General features: G+C 49.6%; 1 protein-coding gene across 3 annotated transcripts in view; it reads left to right on the plus strand.

Moving 5' to 3' along the window:
- The window catches only part of ELMO2 (engulfment and cell motility 2), a 39,526-nt gene extending 25,987 nt beyond the window's left edge, over positions 1-13,539 (plus strand). For all 3 annotated transcript variants that reach the window (XM_072735723.1, XM_072735724.1, XM_072735725.1), the window contains 12 exons: positions 514-564; positions 5,044-5,166; positions 5,522-5,656; positions 6,140-6,244; positions 6,322-6,430; positions 6,845-6,981; positions 7,463-7,626; positions 7,714-7,826; positions 7,984-8,091; positions 8,821-8,903; positions 10,753-10,830; positions 11,980-13,539. In XM_072735723.1, coding sequence (XP_072591824.1) covers positions 514-564; positions 5,044-5,166; positions 5,522-5,656; positions 6,140-6,244; positions 6,322-6,430; positions 6,845-6,981; positions 7,463-7,626; positions 7,714-7,826; positions 7,984-8,091; positions 8,821-8,903; positions 10,753-10,830; positions 11,980-12,180 — 1,407 coding nt within the window. In that variant the 3' untranslated portion in view covers positions 12,181-13,539. The remainder of the gene's footprint in view (positions 1-513; positions 565-5,043; positions 5,167-5,521; positions 5,657-6,139; positions 6,245-6,321; positions 6,431-6,844; positions 6,982-7,462; positions 7,627-7,713; positions 7,827-7,983; positions 8,092-8,820; positions 8,904-10,752; positions 10,831-11,979) is intronic.
- The last annotated feature ends 826 nt before the right edge of the window (positions 13,540-14,365 follow it).

Consider the following 14,365-nt stretch of genomic DNA (forward strand, 5'->3'; position numbering starts at 1 on the left):
ACTACTTACTGTTTCAGAGCATCTGCGCCCCTGACTCTGCCAGCTGTTGTGGCGCCGGGGGTGGGGGAAGGGGGCCAAAGCCCTCGCCTTGGGTTGGAGGCTTGCCTTCCAGCCTTGGTGGTGGGTGTCTACCTGGAACAGTACATGGGAACCGTCATGCTGCTCTGTGCTCCGTATACATTGTCCATTGCCCAGCATCCTTGTGACACAAGTGTCTCGTCCTGAAGCAGTCTTTGTTGCTCTTTGGAAATGATGTGGTGATTGTGCCATTGGGGAGGGTCACCCTGTTTGAGTCGATTTGCACTCCCAGAAAAAAGCATGAGGGAATTTTTCTGAGTATACAATAGGTTTGGTGGTCTTTGGATTTTTTTTTTCCATTTGCCCACTTTCCATTTGAAAGGAGAAAACATTTAAGAGAAAAAGCCCCAGAGCCCTGATATCACTTTTCGCTTGACAGCTGTCACAGCTGGATGCCTACCACCTTGCCTTACATTTGCTTGTTTTTCTCAACAGGATATGGCCAATGCATTTGCACAGAAGCACCTTCGGTCCATAATCCTGAATGTAAGTCCCCAGAACAAAGCTGTATTTTGTCACTAGTGAGAGCAATTATTACTGTTACTGTAGTCGTATTATTATTATTGAAATTACTGTTGAGTGGGGAGGGCACTCAAAGGGAACCTACCGATAGGTGCTAATAAACTCTTGGTAAGCTGGAAAGCTTTTTCTTGTAGTCCTCTGTAAGCAGAGCTGTCTCCAGGAGGCTGGCCCACCAGGAATTGCAGTCTCTGAGGAGGTACTAAGGCCAGCCAGCTGTACTGTTTGTTGCCCTGCAACTCCCAACATTTTTTATCCAAAAGGAATGTGTTAAAACAGGCACAGAAGAGGAAAGTAATTCATTCAGCTAACACCAGTCAGACCTGAGTGGGACACTAGTGGAGGGCTAAGACAGTGTGTTTGCTCTTGAAGATCTAGTCCAGTGGGATAGGGCCAGATCTCTGTGTGGTCAGTGGTTCCATAGAGCTTCACGGTCTGGGGGATTTCTGGAGGAGGAGCATGACCTGCCTTGAAGGAGGTGTCAAGAAGCCTCTAGAGGAATGAGGGCAAGTGAGGCTGAGGCTCCCTCTGCAGACCTAGAAGGAGTATGCAGTGGGGTGGAGGGTGAGGCAGGGAGCCAGTGCGTGCCTGGCTGGAGGCTGGAGAGCAGCAAAGAGCAGATCAAGTAAGGCCTTAGTCTTTTTCCCAAGTGCAGTAGGGGGGGTTTAATCAGGATGGTGACATAACCAGATTGGCATTTAGAAACCTCACACTAGCAGGTGTGCGTGTTTCCTGGGTGTGTATGAGGGAGGAAAGTAGATGGGAGGTGGCAAGGAGGGAGGCATCTGGAAAGGGCTGACTCCCTGTCCCCACACAGGGATGTGGGTGGGAAAGAGCCGGCTTTGGGTGGGAAAAGCTGAAGAAGAGAGCCGAGGATCTGGGGGAAAAAGGGGGCCGTTCTATCAGTTGTCAAAACCAAGGGAAAAACCAGGAGACCACAGTGAAAGGAATAAAATGAGAAGTCAGGGCAGCCCCGGTAGGTAGCTCAGCGGTTTAGCGCCACCTTCAGTCCAGGGTGTGATCCTGGAGACCTGGAACAAGTCCCACGTTGGGCTCCCTGCATGGAACCTGCTTCTCCCTCTGCCTGTGTCTCTGTTTTCTCTCTCTCTCTTTCTCTCTCTGTCTCTCTCTGTCTCTCATGAATAAATTAAAAAAAAAAAAGAAAAGAAATGAGAAGTCAGGTGTGAAAAGCTTGATAATTCTGAGCATGAACTTCAGAGTCACCAGCCATTAACCAATCTTTGATCTTGAGCAATTCACTTAACTTCGATTTGCTTTGATTTGCTCATCTGGATGGGAGGCCTGAAGGAGCTCATATATATACGGCGCTTAGCAGGGTGCCTGGCCCTGGGTAAGCACCCCGCTCACATCAGCAGTTACTTTACTGTGAACAGGATACAAAAGTGATAGAATTCAAGAAGGGCGCTCTGAGCACTTGCAGAGTCAAGCGATGGGCTACTCTGAACACACAGAGCCCCCACTTCACCTTGTAGAGCCAGCTCCTGCCTGCTGGCCATATCCCTAGTCAGAGCCCCACTGTCCGTCAGGCAGGAGGGACCTGAGCAGACTCTCCAGCCTGCTGCCTCCGAGGGATACAGAGCACACAGGCCCCATGCATGCTAGTCCACATACCTGAGCAGCTGTCTTAGGTGCCACCCTCTGCATGTATGGGAGGGAAGGTACCCTTCTGAGGGAAATTGAATGCATTTTTGAGGCTTATTATTTACCTCAATGGGATAAGTTCAGCTCATTTCTGGACAAACCTTGGAACAAGTGAAGATTCTACTAGAAAAGACAATTCAAGGTCAGGACTCAGGACTGAAATGGTTAATGCATGCTCACTGAAGTCCCAGGAGTTCACGGAGTCAAGCCCAAGAGTGTAGGCCTTGAATTGCTCGGCAGTCAAACAGGACTTGAGGTAAAAGCTCTGAAACCATGACTCCTCAGACTGGAGCTGTACTCCTGGAAGCCATTACTGGCAGAGTGATTACCTTCCTACTATCATGTTTCTAAGTTTGAGAAAAGTGGATTAAAGTGAACGAAAACCATATCACATTAACTTTAACCTCTTCTCAAAGTGGTTTTCAAAATTATGGAGAGAAGAAAGGAGGAAGGAAGACAAGAGAGCTGGGTTGGGTAGGGTAGGGTAGGGCAGGGAAAAATCAGGAGCAGCAGAGGGAGGGGACACAGAGAAAGGAAGGGGCTTAGAGGGAGGCCAAATGAGGTAAGGAGGGGGCCTAGGAGACCCTGCACTGAGGCTGGGGGTGGGGTGGCTTGCTCAGGTTGGGGAAGGAGGAACAGAGGACTCCCCTTGGGATGCGAATGAGCACCTACACTGAGCCAAGAGCAGGGAGCTAGAAAGAGCTGCAAACATTCTGCAGACATTCCACCACTTGCAGGAGGTGAGGGCCTGAGCGCACACACCCTAGTGAGGGGTTAGGAGCAGCACCATCTGTAGAACCTTCTGTAGCATGAAGGTGCTGTCCAGAATGGTGGTCACTACCCATATATGGCTACTAAGCACCTGAAATGTGTGTAGTGTGACAGGGAGCTAAATTTGTCATTTTTTAAAATTTCAGTTAAAATACCCACATGTGGCTTGTGGCTGCCTGCCTTATTGAGCTGTGCAGATCTAGAGAAACGAGGAACACTCTGGAGTCACAGGTCAGGGAGAAGCCTAGTCTAGAGCAGTGCCATCAAGTGGAGATACATTACAAGCCACTTATTTAATTTTAAATGACAATAGTACCAACATTAAAAAGGGAATATAGGAAATCAGATTCGATAATATATTTAATTTAACCCACTATATCCCAAATACTATGATTTCAATGTATGATCAACATAAAAAATTGTTAATGACGTATTTTACATTCTCTTTTTTCACACTAAGGCTCTGAGATCTGGTGTACATTTGACATTTGCAGCACATCTCAGTTTGGACTACCCACATTTAAAGTGTGGCTACCAAATCAGACTACACAGGTCCAAAGACATCAATCTCGAGCCAGGGCAAACTCTGTAGAGTTATGGAGTTCTAGAGCAGTGCTGTCCAGTAGAACTTTCTATGACAATGGAAATATCTTCTATCTACTGTATCATTGGGTGGTACCCACTGACCACATACACCTATTGAACTTAAAATGTGACTAGTGTGGGATCCCTGGGTGGCGCAGCGGTTTAGCGCCTGCCTTTGGCCCAGGGCGTGATCCGGGAGACCTGGGATCGAATCCCACGTCGGGCTCCCGGTGCATGGAGCCTGCTTCTCCCTCTGCCTGTGTCTCTGCCTCCCTCTCCCTCTCTCTCTCTCTCTCTCTCTCTCTCTCTCTGTGACTATCATAAATAAATAAAAAATTATTTTTAAAAAAATGTGACTAGTGTGACCACAGACCTGCATTTTTAACTTAAATTAATTCTAACTAACAGAAAAACATTCAGCCATATATAGCGAGTGGTTGCCGTATTGGGCAGCACAGCTCCAGAGATATAGCACTAGACTGAGAGAACATGAAGGACACGAAGGTGGTGTGTGTGTAAAACTGGGCAAGAGTCTCATTTGGGTGAGAAGAAAGCAAGAACAACAGGATTCAAGATGGTGGTTAGGACAGGAAAAAGCAAGAAATACAAAGGAGCAAGCCAGGAAGAGCTGCCATTGTGGAAGTGAGAACGGGACAATAGGAAGCGAGAACGTCGCCAGGTGCATTGATCAACCCGAGGGACAGAGGGAGAGAGGTAGCATGCAAGAAAAAAGATGGGGGTGGGGCATGAGGGCAGAGGATAGAGCCTGAAATGGGGTGGGCATCAGAGGCACTGAGTTGAGAGGGTATGGTGGGGTCATGGAAAGAGGGGACAGGATAGAATACAGGACGCAAGGAGGGGAGCATGCATGGAGTGATAGGGGAGAAGGTGACAGAGGAGCCTCGGGAGCTGGACCAGGAGCATTAGCTGCCTTCCTTTGTGTAGTTATCTCCATGCCATTTCAAAAAAGTAGCCTGTCCTGAAGCCTCCACTTGGTGAGGGCATCCACAACATTGTATATTTCTAAGGGAAGGCAAAGCAGAGTCCTCCACACACACACTGTGTTTCTTGGAGTGAGTATCCACCTGGAGGACGGTCCAGCTGCCAAGCCCTACATCATCATCTTAGCAGGGTAGCTACCATCTTCTCTGTGGCCAGATACAGCCTCTGCCCCCTGGTTCCACTTCCTCTGCTCAGGGGAGTGCTGAAAAAGGTCCTGTGCCCTTGGGGCCTGCAGTGAGTCATCTCAGCCTGAATCAAGTCCTTTCATGCTCCATCCCTCCTAGAACTCGAAGTCTTGAAGTTCCGTGTGTGGGAGGGAAACCCTGTTCCTTGCCCAGCATACTTTCTTTTTCACCAGCATGGCTGTGAGTCTTCAGGAGAAGAAAATCAGTTCCGCCCTCTGTCCCCTGCCTTTGCTTTTTCCAGCATGTGATCCGAGGGAACCGCCCAATCAAAACTGAGATGGCCCATCAGCTGTATGTCCTGCAAGTCCTGACCTTTAACCTTCTGGAAGAAAGGATGATGACTAAGATGGACCCCAATGACCAGGTAGGTGTTCAGCAGGACAGAGCATTCCTGACTTAAATTATATGCCATTTGATGTGATGCATTCCACCGCTAGGCTATGCATTGAACGCCTGCTGTGTTCAGGGATTGTGCTTGATTATGTCGGCAGATATGGTATGTGTTGCCCTGGGGAACCTGGCTCAGCCTCCCTGCCCTCTGTTCCTGCTGAGTGACTCTTTGGACCAAGCCCACCTCTGTCCTGCTAAGGCAGATGTGATGCCTTCTCAGAGATTGATCAGGGCCAGAGTCCTGCCTCCAAAAGCCCAACCTGCTCTTTCTTTTTCTTGCCTCCCTGGGTTAGCTGATTTACCTGCTGACTACCTGTTTCACTTCTCAGGCTCAAAGAGACATCATATTTGAACTGAGAAGGATCGCATTTGATGCAGAGTCTGACCCAAGCAACATCCCTGGGAGCGGTACTGAGAAGCGAAAAGCCATGTATACCAAGGACTACAAAATGCTGGGATTTACTGTAAGTTTCCCAAAGTATGAATCTTGGTGGGCTTTCCCCCCTGACAGAAGGTCGGAGGGCCTCCACATAGAGCCCTGAGAACCCTCCCTACCACATAATGGTGGCCCTGGAATAGATGACACTAAGAAGCTGGGGGAGGGGTGCCCTGGCACTCGGTTTGCCTTGGCACTGGCAGGTCACACATTTCTGCTCAGCATTGGGCCCTCTGGGATGACTCCCATCTATTGGAGGAACCAGGAGGTCAGTCACATAGGGAAAGAGAGGAGCTCTCACAAGAGCAGCAAGGTTCTCTGAAAAGTAGAAGTGAATATCTTGTGATAAGATACAGCTTGAGGATGGACCTCCCTACTTGGTGCACAGTATGCTAGGCTCTGGGACACAAGAGCTAGTGGCATGGAGAGGAGGGCAGTAGGGCTTCCCCTCAGGTTGGTGCTGTACACTGGAGGCTACCAAGTCTCAAATCCGATTTCTTTATTTCCCCAGAACCATATCAACCCAGCAATGGACTTTACCCAGACCCCTCCTGGAATGCTGGCCTTGGACAACATGCTGTACTTGGCCAAAGTCCATCAGGACACCTACATCCGGGTAAAGACTGGGGGCCAACTGGCTCAGCCCTGCTGCCACATCTGCCTCCCTAATCCCCCGGCCTTCCTCCCCAACAGATCGTCCTGGAGAACAGCAGCCGAGAGGACAAACATGAGTGCCCCTTTGGCCGCAGCGCCATCGAGCTCACCAAAATGCTCTGTGAAATCCTGCAGGTTGGGGAACTGCGTAAGTCCGAGCCACCCCCCTCTTCTTGCACCCGTTCCATAATAGGAGCCTAGGGATACTCGAGGTTATGAAGTCAAGGGTCAGTGGAACTGGACAGCTATTGTGCTTTGTTTTGCTAATCACTGGGTGAGCTGTGATCCCATCTTATCCTTGTTTATGGGAATCACGGCTGCTGCTTTGAACGGGTCATTTAACATGTTCAGGAGCTACGCCCCTGACCATGTGCTCCCATGGGCCAGGCAAGCTGAGCTGAGAGAGGGCAGAGCCAGACCAAGAGAAGAAAGCTCAGGAAATAGAGAAAGGCCCATCCCACACTCTTCATTCACCCTGGCCTTGCCTTGGAACTTGGGGGCACAGGACCTAGGTCTGCAGGCGAGTGCCCAGTTTCACCCTCCCGCTTCTCTTCTTTCATAGCAAATGAGGGCCGAAATGACTACCACCCGATGTTCTTTACCCATGACCGGGCATTTGAGGAGCTCTTTGGGATCTGCATCCAGCTGCTGAACAAGACCTGGAAGGAGATGCGGGCGACAGCGGAGGACTTCAACAAGGTCAGTGGCTCGGGGCTCCGACGCCCATGGGCTCAGGCCATCATGTGACAGTCTATGACTGCTGGCTGGCACCAGGGGACCACCTGAGCTTGGTCAGCAGCCCTGGGTCACAGGATGGGGTACTAGAGAACCGTGGCTCCCTCTGCAGCCTTGGAGCAGGGGTATGCCTGCCGCCCCTGGTGCCCTGGGCCCCTCACTTCCCCAATGGAGCCAGTACCTACCCTGCCTGTCTTCTGTAGAGGACAGGAGGCTAAGCCTCACAGTAACAGCTGTGGCCTACGAAGTACCACTGTGTGCAAGCACAGATGAGGTTTTGTGGACTGGCATGAGACACAGGTCCTGGCCCTCCATGTGGTAGTCATCTGTGATACTTACCAAGTACCCACAGTTAAGAGATGGGGTCAGGATCTGAGCCCATGCTGCCTGGAACCTGCCTGGCCCTCAGCAGTGGGGCTGAGGCAGCCACTCTCTTCCTTTTCAGGTCATGCAAGTGGTCCGAGAGCAGATCACTCGAGCTTTGCCCTCCAAACCCAGCTCTTTGGATCAGTTCAAGAGCAAACTTAGGAGCCTGAGCTACTCAGAGATCCTGCGGCTGCGCCAGTCCGAGCGGATGAGTCAGGATGACTTCCAGTCCCCGCCAATTGTGTAAGTGCTGCCAGGTGGACTTGCGGGGAGGCATCGCCACCTCTGCCGTCCCCTGACCTCCCTTTGCTCCTTTGTGCGTCCACCCAGGGAGCTAAGGGAGAAGATCCAGCCTGAGATCCTGGAACTGATCAAGCAACAGCGCCTGAACCGGCTCTGTGAGGGCAGCAGCTTCCGGAAGATTGGGAACCGCCGAAGGCAAGGTGAGGGGGCCTAGGCTGTCAGGCTGGTCCTGACTGCTCCAAGTCAGCACACTGGGGAGGGAGCAGGCAGGGAACAAGTCATCCTTTTGCCCTTCCTGTGCCTAGGCGTCTCCCAGAACTGTCCTTGGTCACCTGCTTGTCTACCCTTGTGTTCCAGAACGTTTCTGGTACTGCCGCTTGGCACTGAACCACAAGGTCCTGCACTATGGTGACTTGGATGACAACCCTCAAGGGGAGGTGACATTTGAATCCCTGCAGGAGAAAAGTAGGTTCATTTCTCTGTTGACGCGTCATAGTAGCTGGACTCGAGGTCACCAGAACGGTGTTGTAGTCCTGGCTGTTTCAAACTGATTATCTGGTCTTGGGCCACATGTCTCTCTGGACCTGTCTCCTCATCTGGCCTACTTCACAGGGCCACTTGGAGAGTTCAGTGGAATCACTGATGGGAATGGGGTTTGCAGATTGTCAAGGGTGCTACAAGATGATATCAAAAGGCAGTGGTATAAGCAGGAGCTCTGAAGCCAGACTGACTGTATTCAAATCCTAGCTTTGCCATTCAATTAATGGCAACCTCTGCCTTGGTGTCTTGTGCAAAATGGGAATAATAGGCACATTTCCTTTGTAAGAGGATTAAATGAGTCACTTAGGACAGGGACTGGCAGGTAGTAAGCACAGCTGTTTGCTCTGGCAGCGTTGTCATCTTCATCACTGTGCCATGGAAGTAATATGAGCGTCTGAGGGCCCCCATCCTTGGGGAATCAATCCCACAGCCCTGAACCGACCCCCAGTTAGATTTACCCAGCCCAGCAGGCCATGGCCTCTGGGAAGGGACCATGGAGGAGGAAAGAGCACAAGGCCACTCTCCCTGAGCTGATACAGCCTTCTGGTCTGGGCACTGGGGCTTCCCTCAGGCGCTGGGGCTTCTCTTCAGCACTGGTGCAAAGACCCACGTACAGCATGGATCTTCCAGAAACTAATTGCTTTAATTTACCAGTTCCTGTTGCAGACATTAAGGCCATCGTCACTGGGAAGGACTGCCCCCACATGAAAGAAAAGAGCGCTCTGAAACAGAATAAGGTGAGTAGAGCAGCAGGCATGCCGGAGTCACTGTTACTGTGACGCTTAGAGAGTTCAGTCGGTGGTAGCTGCAGTTTAAGTGCATGTTCTCCTGCCCCCACTCTCTCCTTCTCAATTATTCCTGCAAGTCTTACTAAGAACCATTTTGAACATACACAGAAACAGACAGAACAAGTCTTACTGCAAGTCTTACTAAGAACCATTTTGAACATACACAGAAACAGACAGAACCCCCACATATGCATCACCCAGCCCCAACAACCGACACCCACCAGATCCTGCCCATCTACTTATTATTACTGCAAAGAACACCTCCAGTATGATATCATTTCCTCTTAACTATTTAGAATGTATTTGTAAATCATAAGGACTCGTCACATAATCACAATACCATTATTACGCCTAAAAAGAAACTTAAAAAGTCATTTCATATCAAATGTTGCACGCATGTTTGTATTGTCTTATAAGTAACATATAGTTTCTCTTCATAAAAATATGTAAATGTTTAATGTGTACACACACACATGTGCATACTCATACCTATTTTGTTTGCAGCCAAATAGGGCATGCACACTGTGATTAGTCTTTAGTTCCCCTCTCTCTTTTCCATCTTTGTTTTCCTCTTGGCAGTTTATTAGTTGAAGAAATCAGGTTGCTTATTTGGTAGTTTCTCCAGGTCTGAAATGTGCTGATTGTCTCTCCATGGTATAGATCACCTTGTTCCTCTGTCCCAGATCTGTATGTTGTTGGAGAAATCTAGGGGGAGGTTCCAGTTCAGGTTTGACCCCCTTTTTGGGGCTTGGGGGGAGCAGGATGACTTCCTAAGTGGCATTATGTTCTATCAAGAGACACATGATTGAGGTGTGATTGCCTCTCTTTTTGCAAAGTTAGCAGACTGTTGATGCTAAGTGCCTTGTCCACTAGTAAATTAAGATTTGCAAACTAGTGGTGTTCTAATGCGGTCATTTCTTTTCATTTATGTGCTGAACTACTTCTCTAAAGAGAAACTTACTATCATCTACTCTTGGCTTCCCAGTGGTCCAGTTTATTGAAGAAAGGAGAATATGTGCTTGATTCTTTCCTTTTATAAAAGTACCTACTTCTTCTTTTTTTTTTTTTTTTTTTTAAGATTTTATTTGAGAGAGACTGTGCAGAGAGAGCACTAGCCAAGGTGGGGAGGGAGAGAGAGATGCAGACTCCCTGCCGAGCAGGAAGCCCAGTGTAGGGCTCAATCCCAGAACCCTGGGATCATGACCCGATCTGAAGTCAGATACTTAACCGATTGAGCCACACAGGCGCCTCTAAAAGTACCTACTTTTAAAACAGTGAGTTGGTTCTCTGGTATCATCCAACAGTGATTAATTTTGTGTATGTGTTTTGTTTTGTTTAGCATTTCTATGAACTCATGGATTGAAGCAAATGACATTTGTTCCAAGCCATTACAGTTATGTTGTTGATGCTTAAATTCTCTCATTTTTGGCCACATTTTATTATTGTTGTGGTGGCTTCTAAACTATTAAGATTTTGAGTCTAATCACCAACACATGTACCGAAGGTAATCTACAGTCATGGACTCTGACATTCAGAGGTTTTGAGTGTTGAGAAAGGACTATTCTCCAATGTTTAAAGCATCCACATCTTAGGTGTGACCCAGGCGGGTGGGTGAGTTACCACTCGTTCCCACTGTGCCTTGTCTCCAGCCACCCTCATGCATGTGCCATGAGGCCTGATGATACCACATCTCAATCAGCACATTCAGCAATGGTGCCAGGTGACAAGGAATTTGGCCAAAGTCGCAGAGCCCAGGCTGTCCCACTACTCCACATAACTGAAACTTTTTCTCCTTCAGGAGGTGTTGGAGTTGGCATTCTCCATCCTCTATGACCCTGATGAGACCTTAAACTTCATCGCACCTAACAAGTATGAGGTGAGCATTGTGGGGCCACTTTGGACAGCTGAGCCCTCTCTGTGACTCTTCAGCTGGAGGGACAGCCCCCGAAAGAGAGGAGGCCACAGCATGTCATGAAGGCTTTTGGCACTGAGCATCTACCAGGCTGGGGTCCATCCCCCTGAGCTGGGCTCCCCAGGTTACTCTTCAGCAGCAGCTATAAGTTGCCATTAGAAAAACAGGCTCATCAGGGGATAATCCAACTTGTCCAGACTAGGGAAATTCCCCCCCTTTTCAGTCTCCGCATGGCCACCTTCCAAGTGACCCTAACAGATTCTCCCTCCTTGGCTCCTGGGCGCATGTGGTAGTAGGACTGGTCCTCCTGACCCGGAGCCTGCCGTTGTACCTGCAGCACTGGGAGATACTGTAAGTTACATGAGTAACTGTGCTGGAGCCCTACGTGTTGAGCTCTGGAAGTGACAGAGGGGACTAGAGGTGGGCTTCTGGAGGGTGAGATGCTTTAGCCAGCCCCAAGATCCCAGTGAGTGCTGTTGGGAAGAAATGAGGAACTAAAAAAAAGGAAAAAAAAGAAATGAGGAACTAGCAGGTGGGGAGATGGTGAGCAAAGGCAGGAGGAGTGAGAGGGACAGGTGGAGAATTCTGTTACTCCTCCTTATCACGAGACCCTCAAGTTCAATTTCTCTAGCACTGATTTTTAACATTTGTTGACAGGGCTTTTTGTTTGTTTACTTTTTTGGAAACAAAATTGAGATCCTACAGTGATTCCTTTTGTGCCCTGATTTTTTTCTCCTAATATGTATTCCCTCCACTATTGCTTGTGTCATGGCAGTTTTGGGTTAGTTGATGCTCTAGTACTTAGGTCTTATTTTGCTGTGTTCATTAGTTGCATTTTTAAATATCCTATTTCTAAAAAATATCATATTTCAGATTATTTTAGGAAGCTTAAATGCAAATCCCTCATAAAAGCCAAAAGATTGTGTTTTTTGGTGGTGGGGGGAAGCGAATGAATTACCTCCCATTTTATCTTTGCCGTTATCCCAAATCAGCTCTGCCTATACTAAGTAGTGCCAGAAGAGACTATTGTGAATCCTCCCCACAAAGGGACCTTGGTGGGACCTCCTGTGGACCTGGGGCCACCATGTGATGTTTTGCGGCTTGCTCCCACAGTACTGCATCTGGATTGATGGCCTCAGTGCCCTTCTGGGGAAGGACATGTCCAGCGAGCTGACCAAGAGTGACCTGGATACGCTGCTGAGCATGGAGATGAAGCTGCGGCTCCTGGATCTGGAGAATATCCAGATTCCTGAAGCCCCGCCGCCAGTGCCCAAGGAGCCCAGCAGCTATGACTTTGTCTATCACTATGGCTGAGGCTGGAGCCAGACTCCACGGTACCCAGGAAGGGATTTGGGGCCCAGGAGAAACACCCACAGACTGGTGCCTTGTCTTTTGCTTGTACAGAATCTGTAGTGACCATGGTGGCCAGTAAATGCCAGCCATTCCTCAAACTCACCTCAGACCACCCAGAGCTTCCTCTTGGTCCCTGCCCACGATCAGCCATGCAGGCAGGGTGCTCTGCCCTCCCGGTCACCGTGGAGCCTGGGACCAGAGCGTGAGGAATGGCCAGCAGACCCCCTTGCCTCCCAGGCCAGGGGCTGCTTGGGCTGGAGTTAACAACAGTCACTCACCTTTTCTTCCTGAGCCTGCTCTCCGGTCAGCTGGATCCCTGTGTGGGCAAGAGCTAGCCCAACAAAGGCTGCCCGCAGAGGACAGACGTTCTGGGCATGTTAAGAGCCTCAGAGAGACTGCCTTTGGGTGACCCGTGCCTGTGTCTCAGAGCCAAGCGGAGGCCTCGGCCTTTGCTTGGTAGATGCCTTGCCCTTGCTTTTGTCGCCTTCGTGAGGGCTTACTCCGGCCTCATTCAGTGCCAATAAGCTGCTGCTACTGAGGCTCGGCTCTAACATCTCTGGTCTCCGGAGCCACCAGATCTCTCTTGCCCACACAGTTGTCTGGGCAGATGGAAAGCTCTCGCTGCAAAGCTCTCAGGCTCTCATCCTGGCAAGTCAGACACGTGCAAGCTAAGTCCTAGCTTCTAGTCTCAAAGAATTCTACAGGGAGAGAGCCCAGACGAGGCCTGGGCCGAGACTGGGACGTCACTGGAGTCCACTCCCTTCCCCCCACATTTTTATCTTTTCCATCCTTAGAAATCTTCCACCTAACCTGAGAATGGCAGCCCCCTCTTCTTTGCTTTCCTTTGGCCTCCCCGACCTCAGGAAGTTTGGCCTTCCCTCCCTGCCCCCATCCCAGTGCTGTGGTTTCTGCCATTGGCCATGATTTCAGGGAGCTAGCTGAGGCCACGGCTGTGCCAATGGGGCTTCCCTGGTGCTGTGGCACTTGTAAACCACGCCCCAGCCTCTCTCCTTGGACATGTGAACACAGTGGCATTCAGTATTGGTAGCCTGGCATGGTAGGTACTGCCCGATGAAGAATGGACTATATATTTTCTTTACTATAGGCCATACTTATACAGACGTGTATATATATTTATATAAGATCTACCTATCCTAGGGTGGAATGTTTGAGGGAAAATAAAACTGAAGGCTCCCCCTAAAAAACAAACAAACAAAAAAAACCACTTCCAGTTGCGAGCCAAGAGAGTAAGCTGAGAGCAGCCAGGAGCAGCTTCCTGTCAGTAACCATGTTTTCAATAAATACTCTTTCATGTACAAACTGTGGTACCTATTAACAGCTGTTTCTCTGTACTTGCTCTTTCACCTGGACAAGCCTTCACTTCAGTGTGTCTGGGAGATTTCCTCCTCTTCAGCCACTCTGCCCTCAACTGTGCATGTGCATGTGCTTGAGCAGCACATGCACACACACACACACACACACACACCCCTCAACAATTAAGGACGCTCACAGATTGTTGCACCAGGACAAAGTGTTTTCTGGTTAGGCTTGCTGGGCGCAGCAGGGAATGGCATACTGTACACCCCCGTGAACATATCCTCCCTCTTCTCCCTGCCAGGGACACAGCCAGGGAACAGCTCACATTCTTGTGACTTACAAAGAAGACACGTTTCTTCACCCTGTGTGTTGCTGGTGCTTCATGCCCAGCCTTCCAGCTGGTGTTTTAGGCTGTTGCTCCAAAACTCAGCCCTGGTAGCTGGGAGGCTTGAATGAGGGTGGTGATGAAAATAGACACTTTCTTTTACCTCTGAGAGAGAAGTCTTTCAAAAGGCAGAGAAAGTGCATGCAGTACAGGCCTTGAGAACTGAATTCAGCCAAGACCTTGGGCAGTGGTGGGTGCCATTGTAGGTGCTCGGTAAGTGCCAAACGAATGAACTAATGCCTGCATGTTGCCAGCCTGCGGGGGTGGGGGCAGCAGTGGTTTGCATAATGCACTGCTTACACTCTAGTTCAGAGGGGCCAGGGAGGTCAGCTGAGTCACTCACAAGGATCCAGGTTTGCAGCCAGTGTTAGAAGAGGGCACAGGAGGCACTGGGAAGAGAGCAAAAAATCATTAACTGGGCCTCCTGCAACCCTCACCTGCTCT

This window comes from Vulpes vulpes, chromosome 14 (genome assembly GCF_048418805.1).
Source record: "Vulpes vulpes isolate BD-2025 chromosome 14, VulVul3, whole genome shotgun sequence".
Classification (NCBI taxonomy): domain Eukaryota; kingdom Metazoa; phylum Chordata; class Mammalia; order Carnivora; family Canidae; genus Vulpes; species Vulpes vulpes.